Genomic DNA, 22,976 nt, shown 5'->3' with positions numbered 1-22,976 from the left:
CGGGAGCCGCACTCAGAAATCGCTTGTTCCACCAGATTTCTTCTCGCATATATTTTTCATTAAAATAAGTATAGTTTTCTCTACTACATCAGTTGATAAAACGTGAACGTAATGGTTTCAATATTTATCCCGATGGTGAGAAATAGATGATTAATTTAATTTATCGTATTCATTGCACGCGGTGAAATCTAGCTATTAGGGTGATTTTCGGATACTGATTGTCCATTTCGTCTAAAAATTAGGACTCGAGTTTCCTGATTTTAATCCACGGGAACAAGTTATTGGATTTAAATTTACTGAAATATTTAGGGTTCAATCACGTAGCGGGGGGAATTTTTTGGTTCCCGCATCAGCCCCGTAAATATTGAATTGGCTGGTGGAATGACTAGATTACTTGGTTGAAATTCAGATTTCATTTCGAGGCAGGCGGAACTTTTGGGAAAGGGGACTCTGCTTGGATACATTAATAAAAATTCTGCTGATCTGAGATTTTTTCATTGACCCGTCTCGTTGATTTCTTCCACTCACCCCTCCCTGTCAACGCCCACCTCTCCGCCATATTCAACTCAAACATGATGACAAGCCGGTGGTTCCTCCGCTTTACTTCATCCTATTGTCTACTTACTTCATCCGACGAATCCTCATTCCCTCCAATTCGGCCAACCGAATTAAATTCGAGAATAATGACCACACCAGACTGAAGGCTCCCCATACTAGGACTATTGGGTGTCATCAACTGTATTACTGTAATGTAAGAAAGGACTCGAAGGTCATCATAGCCGAAAACACTTCCACCATATACGTGTACCTCTATGAAAATGTGTAATGTGTACGTTACTTCGTGAAGTAGTAATCCATTTCGTTCGAACGATGAAGAGAAAAATCTCTTTAAGGAGGATCAGATAACCACAACAATGCGTCGGAAATTACTTAAATTGCCGCGATTGAACCGGAATATGTATACGTGCTTAGCAATCTTTGACGATTACCAAATGAAAGGAGGAGGTCATAGTCACTCTTTTTCTTGCACTAAGGAAATAACGGAATGGCGAAGGCGAACAATGTGAAACAATCACGACAATGTATAAAAAAATCTGTACTCCCTAACATTCTGGTCCGCCTGAGAAAAATGATGTCAGGCTCCCAATGATTACATGACTGGGTGATTTTATGATTCAGGGCCGGCTGCGATAATACAGACTTACAATGGGCTGCAGGGGTGAATTTTACGCTAGATGCCGCAAATTACTTTCCCTTATTTCCTCTTTCCTACAACATAAAACCGACCTCTCCCTCCTCCTTCACTTGATCCATAAACTGTAATATCTCTATCATCGCTACTGAGTATACATTCCCTCCTTCCGAGTGCGGCTATCCTCCACCAACCTCTCACTCCTCCTTTGGCTCCACAAATGACTCCACCTTCTTCATCATTCCCTTCACAACCCCCTCCTCCGCTTACTCCACCGACTCCAACGTTCCCAACTCCTCCCCATACACTTCCTCCGCCGAATGCGCTACTCCTCCTCAAACTCCCCTCCGACTCTAGTCCCCTTCACATAGTGCATCCTCCCCACCCCCGTATTTCTCCTCCACTTCCTCCACCGACTGACTCCTAACACTCATCCTCTCCCACCCCGGCACCGCGCCCCCACTGCCGCCGTCGTCCCCGTCGCCTCCGGGGGCGGGGGGAGGGAGGCGGCCCGGGGGAAGGAGTTCACGGCGAAGGCTCGGCGGGGTTTGAGGGGCGCCGTTAAAAGGGGAAGAAGGCACGCTGGATTCATCGTCGCAGAATGGCCGTCGGGGTGGGGTGAGGGGAAGAGGAGGGAGGGGAATGTGGGGGATGGGAGAGGGGAGGTGGCGGTGGTAGCGAAAGGGGTGTGGGGCGGGGAAGTCGAAGCGGAGAGCACCGCCTCCACCGAGGAGGCTCCACCACGGCAGTCGGTTAAGGGTTCGCGGGTCCATTGCACACTCCGCCTCTGGCACCGGAACGGACTGGTTCGCATCCCGTGCCGGGATTCCCGTAACGAAGGCTTGAAATAATAAAAGTCAGCCTTCGCCTCCCCAGGGGAGGAAAAACAGGGAAGGTCGCTACGGTCCCGCCTCCAGGGCGGTTTATCTGGACACCCAAGGGCAGTCACCGAAACCCCGCGAATCCCTCGACTTCCTACGGTCGCATTCCGCTGTCCGGGCAAACGGGCCCCAGTCATCCTTCGTCAAGGCGTTCTGCGAGCAATCGTACGCGAGTGCGGCGAGTTCAGTTCCCCCGTGCGGTTTGGTCGACCACGGGGTAGTGGGGTGCCCCAGGGAGACTCGGTGATTTTGACGCTTTCCTCATCCGCGATGATGGCGTTCACTTGGCGATCATAGGTGCCCTAGATATTTAAGTTTCCCGGCATCCGCATAAGTGTGGGCGGCTGAGACCTTCCGATTGCTGGCCTTCTGAACGGGTTGGGGAATCACATGTGTGGTGGGGGGGATTGTTGTTTTCGTTCGCGCCGGTCTTTCGCTAGGTTGTATTCAAAATGTTAGCCCACGTGCACTCCGTAATGGTGGCGCGGTGCCAGTGACAGTAACCAGTGGATCTGAAGGACCCGGCGGGCGGGAGGTTCTTGACAACACTCGTGCTCTCCGGTGAACTTTGTCGTGGCGTTGAACGCGCTGCCGTCGTTGGTGGTGGTGTTGGATTGTGGCGGTGAAGGCGCCAGGGAATACGCCTCCCCTCCCGTGTGTTGTGCCTGTGTGTTTGGGGTGCCTGATCCTCTTTGCGTGGTCGGTTGCCGGGCCCGGGGTCGGGCGGCGGGTCTTGGACTTCCCCGGTGGTGTATATCCATTAGACTGCGGAGATGGGTCTGCACAAGCAGTACTTGAAGGTGGGCCAGTCGGCCAGGAACAAGTTGTTCGGGGTGTCGCCTTTCAGGTCAGCCGCTTCGAAGGGCAGCGGCGAGGGCGCGTCCATTCAAATGCTCATCTCGGAGCCCAAGAAGTTCTTCCACGGTGAGTTGTTTTCAGAGTTAATAATCCCCTTGCTTCTACCCCCCTCCCAATCCCCGCATGCCTCGAAGCAGATCCTGCCAAGAGCGCGTTCATGCTTCATTTATCCTAAAATTTTTGCGGAGCTTGAGTCCGCTGTTATAATTCCGTCGGTGTGCCATATCTTTGCCAATTCGTTCAGAAAGCGTTCCTCGTTTCTCTGATATAATACCCTCGTTTGTGGTGCTCATCAAAACATTTTGTGCTTATTCAGGTTGGATAGTTAGTTTAGTTGGTTTCGTTACAGCAGTTCCTCTTGGCAGTACTTTTTCCTTCAATTTGGAGTTATTATTATGTTTCTAAATTTTTGACAAGTAAATTAATTCGTAGTCGTGGTAAATAAAATGTTTCCTTTGAGTTTGATCGTTTTCGAACAATGTAAAACTATTAAACTCGGGAAGAAGATGATACTTCATGCATTCATTTCTTAAGTTGGACATTTTTCTTGGAAACAATTTTCAATTTCCAGTCAGGTTTCCTGGGAATCGAATCTCAATTCTTGGACAGGACACCTATCCGAAGCCGAGACTCGAACCCACATTCTTTGCTTTGTAGGCTCCCTCGTTACCCAAAATATATAAACGGCTAGGATATCAAATTATAGCCGTATAACTTGCAGGTATTCACCAAATCGTTTATGTATTTATTCATCGCTTTTGTAAATTTAAATTGGAGAAATTATTTATGAATGTTATTGAAAATCATTATGGATCGTTGAGATTCAATTGCTTTCTTCAAATTCAAATATTTTTCTATTCTCGTGCAGAAACTACTCGAATAGAGAACAAGTAGCATTCCTATAAAATAACTTCAAAGCCACTAGTTTTCTCATTTAGCTTGATTTGCGTGATTGAATCAAACGCTTGGTTCGGTACGGTCGGTTTTTATCGGCACGCTTACTTACCTGTATTGCGTATCAACGGTGGTGATCACAGAACCGTCATTGATTAATCATTGACTCTTACCTCTCCTCCACATTAACCTCTCACATATTTCCACCTGTTCGTGAAATTACTTTTCTCTGAAAAACATTAATTTCTGCTCGCAGTTTTCTTCAACTTTACATTGATATGGCCGAACGATTTGCGCCAATCGTCGGTGTATATTTCCATATTTTAAAATAAACTAAGCCACGTTTAACCGTTGATTTAGCGATTACACCGTCTACTGCGTAGCTTGATTGAATCCCAATTTCTATTATTACCTCAAAGAGACGGAATAGCCTTAAACTTGAAGATACCGCTGCCATTACATAGAGTTCGTTTCCGTGAGAAACGATGAACAATCGTTATTTTCCAAGAGCTAATTAGATAAAATATTCGATTTATGTATATTGTAAGGCCGAGCATGTGTTTTTTGTTGTATATATTATCTTAATCAATTATCAAGCATTTTTAATCACTCGGCGAATTAATTTTGTTTGTGTTTCTATGTTTTGAAAATCTACATCTGTGTTTATATATATATAACCACAGATGTAGATTTTTAAAACATAGAAACACAAACAAATATGTATACACACACACACACATATATATATGTGTGTGTGTATATATATATTTTTATATATGCATATATATATTTATAAAAATATCTTCGAAATGGAACGCTCTTCGGCGACGCACAATATATATAAAAACACAGATTTAGATTTTTAGATTATAGAGACACAAAGAAAGGACACTCACAATATGTTATTTGACGTTTCGACGGCAGAATCAAAGGATTCTGAAGACGACAGCCGAGCCGCTCGTTTTTATATGTGTGTATATGTGTATATATATATTATATATATATATATATATATATATATATATATATATATATATATATATGTATATATATATGTTTATATTTATTCATGTTTATATATACATATCGCAACTTGATGGTATGGTATTGGCGCCGTTTTCATGCTAATGATGCCTTTTGTGATTTGTTCACGATTTCTCCAAATTGTATCCAGGCCGAAAATAGCCAATGTTATAGCATTCCAGATTAAAAAAGTATTTTTTGAGAAAGTAGGTTATGATCAGCATTTAAATATCCATTGAAAACGATTAATCTGAGTTTAAAGCCAAGCCAAATCAAACAGCTAACCAGCTAAGTAAATTTTCTGCCGCAAAATTGACTTAATTGCCTTCGAATACTCCCGACGGGAAATCCGAAAAACTATCAACCCGATGTGTCATCATTTTGAGCAAACTCAAGGTCTGCCCATCAAAACGCTTCCTCCTAAATTTATGGCCTGCCTATTGATTTAGATACACCCTGTATATTACCACCGGTAGACTCCAATAATATTTAGGTCATGAAAGAAGGAAAGAGTATAAATCTTATGAATGGCGACGCAGCATAGGTGACCTTCCGCGAGCCCAATAACTCTTCCTTGCGGGAGTCTTATACAATAAAATGTTCACTTAACAACATAAAAACGTGCTTAAATGTTACTCTCAAACACTGTTAGGCATTTCCTGACTCTTACCTACTCCCTGGTTGCTAAAGATCCAAATTCAGAACCCTTCTGTACAGGTTTTTTCCTCACTTGTCCCTTTCTACCGCGGCTGAAATGTTCCACTCCTTGAATCAATGTGGTTGGCGCGAGTTTTATTTGAGAGGCTATTTCCACGCTAGTTACACGCTAGCTACAAGTTAGAAAGGGACTGATATTGTACTTAATTATGTCAGGTCCATCGTAAGAAATTTGGAGTTTTACGTGTGATGTCACGTCTTCCTGACTATTTCCTCTCCGCGTACGGCTCGCCCTGTCCAGGAATTTCCCCCTGAGACAGAACTCACCGTGACGTGCGTGTGATTCCCTAAAATATACATTTGGTAACTTCCCTTTTGAAAAGAAAATAGCCACGTGCGTTAGTTGGTCGAATGAATTAGCGTCTCTCGTAAAGACTGTTTCAGGACTGAAACCTGCTCGGTTAAGTGTCACACCGATTCGAAGAAGCGCTGATTTCCATCTCCTCGTCACAGATAGCGTCGATTTCCCCGCTTTCCGTCTACCTCCAAGGTAAAGCATCATTTCATCAATTCAGTGCCAATATCATATTTTAGTTAGGAGTCTGATTTACTATTTTTCGTATTCTAAGGATCCGGGTTCACATCCAAGCGATGGGTTCGGTAATGGTTTCAAAAGTAAGATTCCATAGTGAGTGAAACACTCCCGATTCGATCCTCACGTACCTAGATGACATACATCTGGTGAGTCCTCAGGTGGAATAATTATTCTAATGAAACGCCAAACTCCTCGGTCCTCAGTACAGTAACAAGAGCTAGTTACGGGCCTGTTTTTAGCATCAGTTGTTTCACTATACAATCAGCTCCGCGCAATGTACCGCGCTTGATACTATTTAACAAGGGCTGAATGCAGGGTAGGAAAATTATAGTGTCATTCAATGAGCGTGTGACTATGGATGTCGGATAACTGAAATTATATATGTATCCAATGCCGGTGGTTAATTTTTCGTTAAATTATGACCTTCCCTTAAAAAGTCCTGAGGTAGAAGGAAGCGAGATAATTGGGGACATGGAAGCAAGCGTGCAAGGTTAGTAGGGAAATTTACGAATGAAAATGAAATTATATTTTTTAATACTCGTTTATCCTCTATTGTTTATTTTAATCAAAAATGGGAAATGTAGAGAGTATAAGTGTAAAGTGCCTGTGGTTAGTCACAAGCGGGACCGAGTGATAATGGAGACAATACGGTTTCTCTTAAGGAACATCGAGAAAGGTATCACAGTCAAGTTTCCGCTATATTAGTCCAGGAAGAGCTACCCACTTTCGAGTTAATCTTTTATTACATAATTTTTTTTACTCAACATCAGTATAATTTTGACGAACGAATGAAAGAACAGTTTGGACCAAAGGAACGAGATTTATTGATTTATTTTGCGATGCACGTCTTTGTTAATTTTCGGGACTGTAGGGGGTAGTACGATTGAGTGCGTTGATACCCACTTCAATCCCTCGTCCCTCTCCGCGGTGGGGGCCCAGCCGCTACCTGCAAAGTTGGGTCGCATTCCCTGCCTTTCACAGTCTCCTTGGGGGGGGGGGGGGAAGAGCGTTTTGGGTTGCATGTTCATGTGGTGGTGGAGTTTCGCCTTCTTGTTTGTTGTGTTCTGCCTTGCGTGTTGTTGGATGGCTTTCGTGCTGCATCCTGGTGTGCAGTTGTTTGTTGGTTAATGGTATATGTGTTTGCATGAGTGTTGAATGAAGGGATTTTTGCATGAGTGTGTGCGCTGCTGTGGGCGTAGTTTTCCATGTTGTTGTTTTTGCTTGTGGTATTGTTATCTTTTACGGGTGGTGACCTAACACTGCCCGCCAAACGCCCTAGCGGCGGCTTGCGGGGTAGTATGTAGATGTAGATACAATTGAATGTTGCTTCTGTGCGAGCTTTCGCATCCGAGACGCGAGGTGTCGCTTTCCGAAGAGGTGGCTTCCCGAAGGATACGTCCAAGCAGACGCCGCTTTAACCGAGGGACCGTTAACCGAACTTATAGGGAGGATGAGCGGATTCGAGTAGGGTCCAAACCATTGAGGACGGCGAACATTCACCGTCATGTCACCATGACCTGGGCACGTACTAGACGCCACATCCCCCGCATCTATTTCAATCAGTTTTCTTGCGATCCATACCTCTAGTCACCTATTTTATAGAACAGGCAAACTCTTCTTCAGTGATGGAGTGTGGTTTATTCTGCCAATCACTAAGTTGTCGGAATCAGTTTCCCAAAATTACTTCTATGCTGCTGATGGTTTCCCTCTTGGACTCATTCTGTTTGTGGTCTAGTGATCCCTTTTTGCCAATTTTGTTTTTTCAATCTCCTTTGGCCATTTCTACCGCATTCTTCTTCAGTTTCTGGTTCAATCGATTATGCCCTGTACATGGCACACAACTGTTTTTTGTTTGCTACTCTTGCGAGTAATGTTTTTGTCCTGCATAGCTGAATACTTGAATTTTGCTTTCATTTAATTTTTTTCTTGTACTTTTCGCACTTGCTCTGCTTTAAATTGAATATGCAATATTAGAATTGGTCTGATTTATGTATTGCAAATTATTAATTCACCAATGACTGTTATATTTTTAATTGCCTTATTTGATCTCCCATGTATTCATTCTGAAATCCTATTCTGAATTCTTTTTTGATCCGCGATGTCACTTCTTGAGTGGTGTTCCTCGAGCTGGTTGGTTCTACGTATATCTAAATAATTGTATTTCGTAACTTTTACCAATAATTTACTACTTACGTATTTTTAATTTTCATTTGATTGACATGTTTGCATTTGAACATTAACTTCGTGATCTCAATATCCCTCCCATGCCAGATGCAATCCGCAACATCATCAATGATTACCGATCCCAGAATAGGATTGGTTCAACCATGAACTCGAATCTTCCATCGACCAACACTTATAAGCCCATCAGAATTCTTTCTCATTCTCGCGTTCAATTTTTCCGTCGTCTCGTTTGGGATCTCCCTCCGGGATTTTGTCACTGTAATCCTGCCTTTGTTGTTCAGTTATCCATTTACAACCGTCTGTGACCGTATTGACTCGCCTTAAAGTGTTCCCATACACTCTTATCTCTTCTACTTAATATTTTTTGCAAATACCTTTTTCTCATTCCTCCCTTCGTACGCTCCTATTAGTAGTCTAACTCTGAACGTAAATTTCCTCCGTGTCATTCTAATGTGACATTGTATTTCTTTGATTTCTAATCTATCCTTTTTTAACACTTTATTGTTCAAATTCCTTTGGAAGCATAAAATACGTAAATGAATCGCCTAAAAATTTGGAAGCAGTTCTGCTAAAAATTGACCACGACTTTGTTTTTGTGTGAGCAAATCTTTTTCTTTTACATTTTTTTGTCCTTGTGCCATAATATACCATTTTGTACCATTTTGATAACTGTGCCCTTCTTTCTTTTGGCAGTCCATCATCTCATAACGCCCTCTCACCTCTCTCTCCATTATCTTCTGATTCCTACCTCTCCAGCGTTTTTGGCATGTCGGGTTACAACTACGAAGTCCATCTCCTTCATTTTCACTTCAAAATTTTGATTACTGATTAGGCCAGAATCTACATCCAAGATCATCCACGGAAGTTGGTCATAAATACGACTAGATACTGTCATTGTGGATAATATCTGCAAACGAAAGTCTATGGAGGATTACTGTCAGATAACATTGTAGTAACATTTATGACACTATACATACGTATATAATAATTAAAGCTTAATAATGCTTAGTGCTTAGAAGAGTGGCAATGCTTAGTCCCCCGGTCCATCAAAAACTACTCTCCTAACATGTAGACAGACCACTGCCAGTGGTAATGTTGGATTGGGGACGCCCACACCGCCGTCAGGGTCACCCGTTACTCACCGACTGGGAAGTTCTCGCTCCCAACGCAGCCGTCCCATCAATTGAAATGCGGGACGGGTTTCGGATCGACGCCGTGTATTTGACGCGATTAGCTCTTTGATTCCACCAACGCGTGTTGATTCGTCATTTTAAACGGAAGCTGTTACCTAGTGTATGTACGTATTTTGGGGAATCAGCCATTGATTTTTACCGTCGAGGGGAATTCCTGGCGAGGGGAAGCCCGTGCCCGCCCTCGCAATGGTGATCGCATGGTTTCAGGCGGAAAGATGATGCGACACTGAAAAAAGAAATTACTGTTTTCATAGTGAAAGTGCGTGAGATTACAGACGAACTGCAGTGATATAGGGTGCCTATCTCAACTCCAATTATTTATCTGATTGTATCAAGATTATATACGGGTTATAGAAAAATATGTTGATACGGAGCTCAGTGCTTTTTGGATGTGAAACCTGGTCTTTGAAGCAAGAGGTCGAGCGTAGTCTGGTGGCTTTTGGGATATGGGTGTGGCGTGGAGAATGGGGAATATAAGGTGGACAGAGAAGAAGACTGACGCTGAAGTTTTACATGGGGTGGTTCATGGGAATTTCTTGGGGGAGATTCAAAAAGCGTAGAGAAATTGGATGGTGGAAATATTGAAAGATAGATTGGGATGTTTTGAAGGCCGTGATAGAATGGAGAATGTTGGTTAAGCGTGGCAGAGGAAGGGAGAGAGGAGAATGACAGAGCAATTAGACAGCATGAATGCAGGCCGAATTTTCCGATGGAATTAAGAAATAAATAATGGAGGACATAAAAAGAGGAAGTTTTTGCAATACTGGAGGAGTAAAAAATAGGTAACGACCGTCCAAAAACCACCTTTAAACAGGTAGAATACCTTAAATGAATGAGTTTAGAGAAACAATTACCAAAAACGATGGATTTTGGCGATACTTGTTATTGATGAGTGATGCTTGAGGGAAAGATGTCCAAAAAGGGCGTCAAAAATATTTCATCTCGACGTTAAATGTAGCGATCATGGTTAATATTACTCCATTGGTCCACAATTTTCTAACACAATCAATTTCCAATCCAATCCTCAATCCAATGGCTTACTCCTATCCCTTTCTTTTGTTGTCCCTCCCTGCCTGCCATGGAAAACATTAAAGGTTTTGTAGGGAATACATACCTATATAATTTATGTATCCCATGCATTCATATAGTCATCACCGTAAAATCTATTATCTGGTCATTGAAGTACCGGGCCCCTTTTGGAATAATAGAACAATCGTTCGAATCCGAAAGTGTTTTAAAAATCTTATACTAAATCTATAACTGCGTAATATTTTTCATCCCCATGAAACTTTTGATCTTTAAGAACGGAATTAAAGCAAATAAATTTAAACATAAAATCCTTTCGGTTTTATTGAAATGTGTGTCAATTTGGTCAAGCATTTTTTCCTCCAGAAGAGAACAAAAATGGTGGTTAAAAAAAAGACGTTTCAGGTGTGATATGGCGGAGTATCATGATTAATTAAAATTGGCAATTTTCCTCAAAACAAAATTAAATGAGCCCCGTTTCAATGTAACTACATCATCAGGTGATGATGTAGCTACATTGAAATCAGTCGCATCAAATTTTTTTCTATGAAAAATTGCCAATCTTTAATTAAACAAATAGCGGTCTTACGTTAACTGTATTATTGGTCCCACCCTACTACGGTAACAGATATCATGAAAAAAAGGTTGTAAAATTTTGTTGTCTCCGGCTTAACCTTATGGTAGCGTATCAATTCATGTTGAGTTGAAGCAAAATACTTTTTACTCAATTTATTCTGCGCAACATTTGTTTGGATACGTGATGTGAGGTGACGACGACGTAATAAGTAAAAACCTGGGTCGAATCCAAGTACGAAACTATTGTGGGGAATAGCTTAGATAATATTTATAATATAATAAATAGAAACTTATTGGGTTTCAAATAAGTAAGATAAGAAATATCAAGTGTAAAACCTCACCAATTTATCAGGGTGTTGTAAATATTTAATTTTAGGTTCTATGTAAATAGTTAACCTTATCATATTCTTATTTTTGTTTCTAGCAGCTTGTCTTGCATGTGTGTTGAAATATTCTAATTTGTTAGCCGTAGTGGTAGTATATTTAACTCTCTATAACGTAATATCCATTATTTGGTGTATTTTACGTGTTAGTTGGTAACTAACAGATAAGCGGATCTTGGGTTTTGAGATAATCCTGACATGGGCTCACCCACTGCCTCGCACTTTAGCGGAGTCTTGCAGGATACTATGTAGAATTGGAAGTAAAACTGGTGTCTTGATAATACCAGGGAGAGGTAGATATGTGGAACCAGAATGTTCTTTGCGTTTAATAACCAAATATGGATCCACTGAAGTGACTCCTAAAATTATTGTTTTAGGAAATACATTAATTTGCACCTTTCACCATGTTGTTTACAAGCGGAAAAAGAGTTATTTTAATCTGCTCTGCGATATACGTTCCCGCAAATGTCGTCATGAGCACTGTTAATGAAATTCGAAAGGGTCTGATACACATTTTATTGCAATGCATTTTTTGTGTTTGCATGAAACCGACTCTTATTCACATTGCTTTTGATATTAGTTCAACTTATGAAAGTTATACGCAAAGGAAAGAATTTTATTGAAAACATGATGTAACGTAATTTCCCAATTCAAACTTAAGTCCGCCTTACCAAGTTTAGTTAGCTGGCTGATTAATTGCGAAAGACGCATTGGGATGGATCGGAAAAATAATCCTACTTGTCCCGAGTGGGATAAATAGGGATCATGGGATCTTTTCAATCTACTCCTATCTTCTGTAATGCTATCATTTACGAGTATTTTACCAAATATACTCCATCAAACGCCTCATTGCAATCAGGGAAACAAAAAAAATCATCCTGATGCTCATTTTTATTAGGGGCCTCATTATTGCTAATAATTGGGTCACTAATCCAAGTTTAAGATTTATAAAATCCTCAATATTACTTCCTCCATTCTCTGGGGTCATCATCTTCATCAAATTTCACTACATTCGATACTCTACTTGTTACTTTGCGACATGATTCCAAATATTCAAATAGCAATCGACTTCATATGACTGATGGTCAGAGGTGGTGATTTAGTGGAAAGTTCAATTTTAGCATCGCTTGGTAATTTCACCAAAAACTTTATTTAAAAAATCCAGGTTTCGACTAACCAAGGGGTTATTAGTCCACAAAATAATCCATTGATCGCTTTTGTGCTTTTGATACCCGGATCTTTCAACTAAATTTCATTAAAAAATTACTAAGTGAATCATTTTCATCAAAAAAATCAATTTCTCACATCATAATGTCAATGGCGAGAAATTAGGCCGTTTCCCATGAAACTAATGAATATTTATGGAATTTGGGGGACCTTGGTAGATTAGGCGACGCAATTAAAATTTCGGTAGTTGATTTCACGCCTAAAACAGAAACTTTTTAAGGGGACAGCGTTTTTGAGTTTTTGAAAAAATCTATTTTTTTCGATCCAGCCTAGTGCACTTGCCGTGAATGCTTTCCCTCCCTTTGTTGTGAAACTAATTCCTTTACCATTGACCCAATTGTGCACTATTAGTGATCACCGCGTTTTCTTCTCTGCGAACAGTTACCTAAGCTATTGTTATCTATTATCAAATATCGGAAAATGAGAGTAGAAGTAAAGCTTGTGCAATTTTTCAATTGCACTAACGTCTCTCGTCGACGTTTCCGAGCTAATTTTGAGCGAGGCTTTCTTCAATTGTACTTGCAGGTACTTGTACGGGCTGGTCAACGGGGTAGTAAATAGTAACTAATATTTCTCTGGATCCTTGTTTAGGCTTTCAAAAGCAAATAAATTTATTCTACCCTTTGGTTGTAAAAATTACATGAATATATTTTGCTCCGTTGTATATTTTTTCACTTTTCCAATCTCTTCTTTATCATCTTGTGTCATTGCAAGCTCTATCTTTATCCTGGGGCTACACAAAATAACGAAAATGTAGTCTCGGAGGAGTTCATTTCATAACTACGAGGGCGGTTCAATAAGTACCCGTGTTTGACGACAAAGGGCGTTCCTGAGGGAAGTTTATGTTATCATCGTGTGCTGCCATCTATCAATCAACGGTGAACGTTGGGAGAAGTATATCTTTCTAAAAGAAGGCTATGTTGAAAAATAAAAAAATGTTATTGAAAAAAATGGTTTCTTCATTTCTAACAGGGGTACATATTGAACCGCCATCGTATCTATTAATTAGGCATCTGAGTACGTTCCGCTATTGGAATTCATTTGCACCCAAAGCAGTTAACCTCTTAAGTAGCCAGTTGTGCTCAGCCGACGCATATTTTCCATTCACCCCACGCACATCGAAAAATGAATCCCCTCTAATTGCTAAATCCCCAGTTTTGTTATCTGTACATTTCCTCCCATTTTAATCATTTTTGTTTTGATTCCTACTTTACGCACAAGGCACACCTGCAAGTAATTTCGTTTCCTGCGTCAACTGATTCGCCAGATTTCTTGGTTGCCTTTCATAGTTGTCAACTCTTTGTATGCATGCACCATCTATTTTCGCAATTAAAAATGGTTGGATGACCCGACCTAGGATGAACTTTAATTACCCTAGAGAGAAACTTTAAGTGCACGTCTTTTCCGAGAGGCAGGAAATCTTGTGGCGTGATGGTGCTTTGTTGGTGCTTCGGATTTGGAAAACTCTGCGAAAATCTTCGTTTAAATATGAAATAAGGCATTATTTTTTTATCTTGCGTCATTCAAACTCTCTATAATTGCACTACACGGTCCACAAATATTGACCACTTGATTTCCTCTGCTGGGGACGAGAGTAAAGATAGCCAAGCTGTGACAAAAGGGTTTATCACGGGGCACACCGCTCAGGTAGTAGCAGCAGTCGCATTTCTTTCCCTGCGCTCACCAATGATGCGCCAACTAAAACGCCATACGCCTAAAATATATCTATTTCCACTTTCCTATTTCTACATCCTTCCCTGGAAGCCAGTGATTTATATATTAATATGCATGTCTTAAATCATATTGGTAGATGTATGTCTGAAATCATATTGGTATGTCTACTATGGCTGGTGCCCCAACACTCCCCGCCATATGCCCTTGCAGTGACTTCCGGCGTATGGTGTGTATGTAGATCTTATGCGATGAATAGCAATGGAGGAATGCCCAATTGTTAATATCAATGCGTCTAAATAGAATGGAGATGTTTGTAAATATGCCCAAATGTTCATGTAAAACATGCCTACACGTTCTGTTGACATCCTAGCAGTCTCAGCTACCTCACTCATTTTTAATATGCAGTCTTCCATTATCATTTTATGAAGTTTTTTTATCATTTCGGGAGTTGTGACCTCAACGGGGTGTCCTGAGCGTGATTCGTCAGAAGTGCTCGTGCGACCTTTCTTCAATTTAGAAATCCTTTAATTAACCGTTGAGAATGATGGAGAAGAGTCTTTCAGTATGGGATCCAGTTCTTTAATTTGAAGTGATGTTAGACCTTTAAAATAGAAGTATTTGGTGATCGCACGTTTCTCTGATTTTTCCATTTTCACGTAAGCAATCGAGGCGACTTTTTAAGTTGGCTCTCAAAAGTATACTTACAAAGCAATCAACCTGAACATTTATATACAAGCATGTCTGCTTTCAGCCATCCTTCCCTCCCGAGCCATCTTAAGGCAGAATAATTACGTTACTCCATCCGTCTCCACCACGATCAGCGCTTGACCCGCGTGCGGTTGGATGTAGGATATTTTTTTCATGACCTTTGACCGTTAAGGTCGCAGTATCGGTCGCGCTAGACTGCCTTGTAAGCGAAGAGCAAAATTTTTCGCCCCATTGACACGTATCCATTTCGGCCAAAGTAATGAGGCTGCGCATTATATGGACTCATGCATAAGTGTCCTCGTTGGGCAACTGCGGGTAAAATGTAGACGAAACCCTCGGTAATGGACGTTAAAGCCGATGCAGACTCGAATCTTCTCGAGCTTGTTGTTAATGAGGCAGTAATATAATTTGGAATCGACGTGTCGATTGGTAGAGCGATGGAGAGGAGGATGATGATTGATGGCTCCTAGGCTTGAGGCGGCATGACGTCTATCATATTGGAGAAGAGAGTTGGGTTCCTGACTGGATGGCCCCGAGTTCGAATTCCCGGATGATAGGAAATCGGGATTGTGCCAAGGTGCAACGTACTGGCTTTCTTCCCCTAAGGCCCGGTTTAGGATGCCAGAACTAGCTGGATTTTTCAGTAGTAGCCTGTTTGCAGTGCAAAGTGGAGAGCAATTTAGAATTCAAGTGGAATACACGGCCCATCAGATGTGGCGTTATAGATTAGGCAGCATCATCAGCAGATTCAAGTACTCTTCATTTCCTCACACGATAAACCACTATGACAAAATCGAACCCAAGTACCCTAAGATTTTTGTTTGGATAACAAATTTTTATGATTCAGTCAAAAACACCAACTGTTGCGTCAATATATATATATATATATATATATATATATATATATATATATATATGTATGTATGTATGTATACATATGTATGTATGTATGTGTGTGTGTATATATATATATATATATATATATATATATATATATATATTTATATATTTATGTATGTATGTACACACATACACACATGTGTATGTGAACGAGTGTTTGTGTATAGGAGCAAATATATATTCGTATGCATGTATGAACTCATATTTTGGCATGTATAGCTGATTCCCTGACACCCCGCGCCACATGCCCTTACTACGACTGCGGGGTGTTTTGTAGATTTCAGTTTTTATAGCTGAGGTCAACTGCTTTGAAATTACAAGCACAAATGCCATATAACGTTAAAATGCTGTTATAGAAATCCAGAGCGGCGCCACGAAAAGTATCTCATCCCAAGCGTCATTGTGTAAGGCGCTTAGTGGGTGACTGGGTGAAAGGCAGTTAATCTTTGATGTTCCGAATCGGAGCGACTACTCCAGTGACTCTGGATCTCAGTGACCCTGATTGTGAACTTAGACATCGTTATCTAACTGTGATGTCAGGAGAAAACGTGAGCCTTTCATATCGCCGTTTTGTTTATTTGAACGTCATCATGAGTGCTGCCATCGCGTGCCCTTCGCAGTATGATATCTGCGAAAAATATGTGAATGGATTTAAGATCCTCGGGTATATTTAAAATAACAAGCCACTTTTCTCTATGTGCATATTTGCTTAATATCCGAAAGTCGTTCGTATCTTAACTAGCGTCACGACTGCAAAAATAATGTAGGCTCCAAGATGTTAAAATTAGTATGCCTACACAGCTAAGAAATGGAAAATACACGTACCTCTTCATCAATGCATGATAAAAGTGCAATCCGGTGGATCGTGCGACAATCCCTTAACTCAAGGATTCTGGTTTGATTTTAGAAGATGTTGAGTTTTTCAAAGGGATGCCGATCTTCATTCAAGAGCGTCTTAGTGTGAAAGAGCACAGCACACCATCTGTGTGTCATCTTATGGAGCACAATTACACGACCCCTTGCCATCGTTCGGGATAGAGAAGTGGATATTGATGCCGAGCTCTTTCCTCCTTTCCTACTTACTCACTTCCGTTGTATATGAAGGCGAAAAACTGAATTCAAATTAATCATAACCCTCGTATAATCGAATTCGGATCAATTCATACTTCCGACATCGATGAGGTGCAAAAGTTTTTAGTGATCTGTGCCTCGGTTTTGGTTGGAAGTCGAATTTTTAATATCCTTTTATGACCGCAATTTTCTCATCATTCAATTATTTTAGATTCATATTTTTCTAGGGCATGCTTTCCTTATCAGTATTATTGTAAATTTACCTTTTAAAAGGTTCGGACACTGGTGACATTTTTCACAGACTCCATGGGAGGATTCAATTCCTGGAAAGGATAGCATAAGTCCGCCAATACCCTAAGAGACACGAATTTAGTCGAATATTAGGACGTTAGGGTACGAGTCACAAAGAAAATTGATGCTGATGATATAGTAAAAATAACTCTTGATATAAAAACGGTAATTAACAAGAAAGTTGGTTTGATCGGTGATGTTGGAGCTCGCCTCGTTCTAATTCCTAGGGTGTGTGGAATTTACGCATCGGAATGATAGTTGATTTATCGGAGTGATAGTTGATTTATCGGAGTGATAGTTGATTTATCTTTATTGAGGCCACCTACGGTTTCCCAAAAGAATCTGAATATACAGTTTATGATAAATGGAAGCCTTGTTTTAAATTTGAGCAGCTTTGATGAATGAGGGGGCGTCCAGGGGCGCCACCCTGGTTTGGACACGATTCTTCCTAGCAGTTATGCACTCTATTCACGAGGATGCGACTCCACATATCAACCTAAAGACTTGATGGCTAATCTCGCCTAATATTAAAATAAATTTCATAGCTTGTGACAAAATCACAGCACTGTGATATTTAAACTATAAGGTTAGGGAATCAGTGCTTGTTTACAGCACAGTACCCGTAAGTTACGATAAAAAGCGTTTCCTTTACCGGGTTGCAGGTCATCAACTTGATAAGTAACCTGCCGATATATTTAGTATTCATATTTCATTCCTATTCCATATCAAACCATTTGTTCATAGGAAAATATGTGTCCTCCAGTAAAATAGTGCACCTAATGAATTTGCCCTTCATTTACCATTTCTTTCCGCTCATAGCCCTGATTGCTAATTGCATTCGTGGAAAAAATGATTCAAGTGAAATTCATTGTCGTAAATTCCGAGTGAAAAGAAAGCCGACAAATGATTTGGGGTATTCCTTTTCTAGTCGTTCCCAGAATGCTGTGACCTCCAGGCACGAGCAACTTCTTGAATACCTAATGCGACCTTGGAGGGAGTCAGTCCACCTCTCATTTTTTCCTAACTCTTACTTTCCCTCACGTGGAATTAGAACCTTAACTGTCCAATAACCTCTCCCAAGTAATTTACTCTGGACTTCAAAGCCATAGAGATGACATCCCTCTGTAAGGAAGATGGTGGAATTTTTCCGGAAAAATCTGCCTCCTCTAATACATCCAAATGCACCATAGAAGAGGAGGGACAGGGATAGGCCATTCAACCGGCTTTCCTCGTAACCGGTTTCTAATCTAGTTTTTTCTTTCCTTTTCTTTCGGCTCTCTTTTGGCAGTACAATCCTTTCGTTCCCTATCTCACGCGCAAACACGCTCAAACATACCCGCGCCGTATGGCGAAGGGAAGCTACCGAAAAAGTACTTAGCCTGATGAAATACTTTATAGATAAATAGGTAAGTAAATTATCAAAGTATTGGGAGTCAATCCCAATTTTTTCGTTCTATTCTCTAGGTATTAGATATTCTTGAGAACTTATTCAAGCAAAGCATGTTTCTCCCATCAGTCTCTCGGTGTTTCGTTACTCGGGATTATTCTCCCATAAATCGATCAGTAAATACTGTACACGTGCCGTAAAATTATTTTTTTTATGGAATTAAACTTTTATTCTCAAGAATATGCATTGGTCCGTGACTCACACAATTTTGGTAAAATGAGCCCGCAGAACCGTTGAGAAAGATGGCATTGAATGTAAAGCCGATTTTTGTTGGTTTGTGACATCAACAGAGTTTGCTGATTAAAGAAAACAGAGATCAAACAAATCGAACGATTTCGAATTATTTGCTCATGGTGTACCGCATTAAAGCGGTTGTAGATCTTCATGTCGGATATGCTACGAATCTGATTCTAGGCAGGATGTCCACATGCTCTTGAAATTTAAGAATTGACAGGAATTTTTATTCTTCATTGTATTCGTCAGTGGAAGTAGTGTTGTTAAGTTTGCTGCGCCTATAATATAGAATATCAAAGATCCAATTTTCTCACGATTCGAAGGGAATGGTTATTTTTTTATTTTCTTTTTAGGAAAGAAAGTACATTTTGTACTAGTAGTAGTGGTTTTAGGGGAGGCGACCGACGGCTAAAGTCATTTGAGCTATTCGGGATGGATGGGAAAGGAGGAAGGGTGGAGAGAAACCCGTCGACGGTATTAGCTTACTATTAACGAAAAGTGCCAAGGGGTCCGCAGTTTAACGTCCCATCCGACGGACGGCGTACTCACTCAAAGTGCTCTCCCTAAAGCAACTGAAGTAGTGATCGAGATAATACTTAGAAATATCAGCAGTATTCGAACCGGGGCCTTCTTGGCGGGAAGCCTGTTAGTTAGCCACCGTACCATCCCGATCCCGCTTAGAATTTGTTAACGTTTCCTTCAACACTTAGCATTATGAAGATTTTTATATTTTGTTGATTCCACGCAAGGATGTAGTTCATGCCTTCTTTAAATTGTCGTAATAGCTCTGATGGAGCCCGGTACGCAAACGACTGAGTAAGGAGATACAGAAATAATTTCTACCTTGAATATTTAGCTCATCGGTTTGTCGTAAGTTTTTTTGTCATTTTGAATTAATCCTAGAGCTGTTATCATGACAAATTTATTGATTCTGACTCTGCTAGTTCTGGTATGTTGTGCTAAAATAAGTAGGCAACACATCTTATGATTCTAGATTTGATGTCGACCAAGAAGGTTCCGATGCAGGCAACAGTTTCAATTATTTGAAGATCTCTTTTCAAATATTACATTTATATTTAATTACTGATAGTATGGACCTTGAATGCCATAATGCTACTTTATGTAGCAATTACCATCTAGATTTTTTGTGTTCTCATTATTAACATTTACTCGCCGTTTTCATTTTCCTTTTATAATTAAAGTGGAATGGAAGAGCATTCAGTATCCTTTTAATTTGCTTTTCAAAATTGAGGTGATAATATTCGATAACTGTTCTAAGCATTCCCCGTGGTATTGTGTTTATAAGCGCTATATCATTGACAATTTTAATAGAAGAAAATGGACCACTCCATTAGTTTATATATTTAGTCCGAAAACAGCACTTTTTGGCCTTTTACATCGGACTATTAGCAGTGATAACAGTAAAAATGATTACGAACACCCAAGCCCTAGGTGAAGAAAAACCTACCCAGGTGGAAATCGAACCCAGGACACTTGGATTGGCAGACTAGGACGTTACCCCGCCGGAGCCGGTAAAAAATATGAGTTCTAAGTATGTGTGTATATGATACTATTTAATAATGAAAACAATATTTAATACATCAAGCAGAAAATTATGGCAAATAATCCTAATTCAAGAAAATATTGCATGGACGAAGTATGAAAACTACTGATGTTTTGTACTTACATCTGTAGATAGATATTTTCTCCTTCATTGCAGCATTGCCTTTTCTCATATTCCAAAACTCATGCTTCTCAAACTAATATTTTAACCGTTCAGTGTTTTAGTACCTTTGGGGTGAAATTTTGGATGAAATGATAATATATATTCTCAGTATATAGTCGCCGTTAACTGTTTTGAAGGTCCTTAAGCATTCATTGACTTCATTGTAATATTTTTTCCATTTTATGTTGGATGTCCGAAATTTGAGGTTTAAATGGTATCAGAAAAATTCAATGGTTATAGTTTCTTTCAAAGCCGTAGTAACTTTTGATTGGCCTTGGTAATTTAGCCTAAATTGTTTGCCCAAGACGTTAAAATGCAGTAAAATATAAAACTATGTTACTTCCTGTTGAATATAGGAGAGGTAAGGAGCTCAATAAATCTTTGATGTACGGGTTAAGGGGACTCTTTTTTTAATTTTAAAATGGCATATTCCTGAGAATTTTTCTTATATTGACCTCCAATTGGAAACCGCTATCATTCGGTCACAGTGGACCTTGAAGTGTTGTGGTTTCTAAAACATTTCCCGCTCCTCGTTTTCTATTATCCGTATTTTCACCAATTACCACCTCATTTAGCCGCAGACTGAATTCAAGGATGCTTTTCTGTCTAAATGTTCTTTGTAACGGTGGCCTTGCTATTGAGGAAATTGTCACTTTTGGGCAATTTCAAAACAAGTTGGATGTAATGAGAAAATGAAAGCGTAACTATTGCATTTTATACATATTTTAGTCATAATAATTATAATATTCTATCTTTTCCAACTATTTCACTTGAAACTTGGTCAAAAACACTCGGAATATGCATCAGCTGGTTAAATAATTGTTTAAAAAATTGTTTTGAAAATTGTTTAAAAAACTACTTAATTATCATATGAAGAATTTGATTAATGTTGGGTTGAAGTAAGAACTGCCTTCGTCGCGTTTACATAATATTCGTGGTACCATTTATTGGTGATATATTCATCTTGGATCACCAATATCGAAGGGGCGTTGACATATATAAGGAAGAAAATAATTTGGATTGGATTCACCACTCCATGCGTCAATTCCATGCGCATTTGGGTGTCTCGTCGGCATTCAAAATGCAAATTCTGATACCGCAAAATATAGAGTAGTTGTGTTTTTTTCAACGGAGAGGAGCATCATAAAATCTTTTTTAATTTAAATTTTATGAAACTCTAATTAGGTCTATAGATACACAAGTGTAGATTTTGAAAATTTCGGAAACAAGTGAGCTGGGATTTTTTAGAGAAAACCCATTCGCGAAATTCATATGCAAGTATAAGACCACAGGACATGAGGATACATAACATCTGACTGCAAAAGGAACTTTAGAAAGTTGCATGAGAGAATGAAAAATTGAGGAACATCTAGATGACGATACATAAAAGAAGTAGACGAATAGCTAAATTTTATGGGAATGAGAGGTTGGAAACATCGAATGTATGACAGAAGCTATCTGGAACTACAGAGGAAGCCAAGGTCCAAAAGGGGTTGCAGGGGCGACGAAAGCAGAAGTTGGCGGGGACGAGACCGAAATGTACTCTCTGTCTCCTCACTCCCTTCTACCCTTGATGAGCCTAAACATCGCCCTTGTGACACCGACTCCTGGTGCTCGCGTGAACGGATGCCCATCCGAGGACGCGAATTATTCGGGAAGCGGTATTTATGCCGAGGGACGGTACGTGCCCATGCTGAGTGCCATACTGTGTATTTAGGTAATCAGTCTAGCGATAAAGGGAGGGTAGCTGAAAACGGATATTCTTGCCATCCGGGAAAGAATCAGGGTCAGAAAAAACGGGAAACTTGAGGGGACAGACGACTTCCACGGGAGACTTCAACGTCCGAGTCAGCATCGAGCGGGTGAGGGCGATGGAGAAGCGGCCTGCTGTGTTATGGTTAAGAGTTTGGTCTAAAGAAAGTTTAGAACAGTGGATTGTCTCGGCTATTGCCTTTAATTAGAAATGTGCGCAATAACCACGCAAAGTATACGCAGTTACGCAGGCGTATCCAATGGCATCGACCTTTATCGCGTGCCTTCAGCTTAAACTGTAATTCAATTCACGAGTTCATGGGCCATTTATATTATTTTCCGCAATATTATCCAGAAAAAAGATTTCCTCCAAAGTTTAAAACATCGATATTTGGCGTGACAGCAATATTTATTTCTAATGAGCGTAATAGGAGGAGATGTAAGAATTAACTTTAAATTTAAGGTACCCGCTTGAAATTCAAAA

At 40.2% G+C, this 22,976-nt stretch overlaps 1 protein-coding gene across 1 annotated transcript in view; it reads left to right on the top strand.

The window, feature by feature from the left end:
* Nucleotides 1-1,938: 1,938 nt before the first annotated feature.
* Nucleotides 1,939-22,976, top strand: part of LOC139688032 (scavenger receptor class B member 1-like) — a 208,836-nt gene continuing 187,798 nt past the window's right edge. Inside the window, exon 1 of the mRNA XM_071585434.1 lies at nucleotides 1,939-2,997. Coding sequence (XP_071441535.1) covers nucleotides 2,847-2,997 — 151 coding nt within the window. The 5' untranslated portion in view covers nucleotides 1,939-2,846. The remainder of the gene's footprint in view (nucleotides 2,998-22,976) is intronic.

This window comes from Hetaerina americana, unplaced genomic scaffold (assembly GCF_022747635.1).
Source record: "Hetaerina americana unplaced genomic scaffold, ioHetAmer1.1.p SCAF_2, whole genome shotgun sequence".
NCBI classification, from domain to species: Eukaryota; Metazoa; Arthropoda; class Insecta; order Odonata; family Calopterygidae; genus Hetaerina; species Hetaerina americana.
The sequence above is the reverse complement of the archived record's forward strand: the minus strand, read 5'-3'. Positions and strand labels throughout refer to the sequence as shown.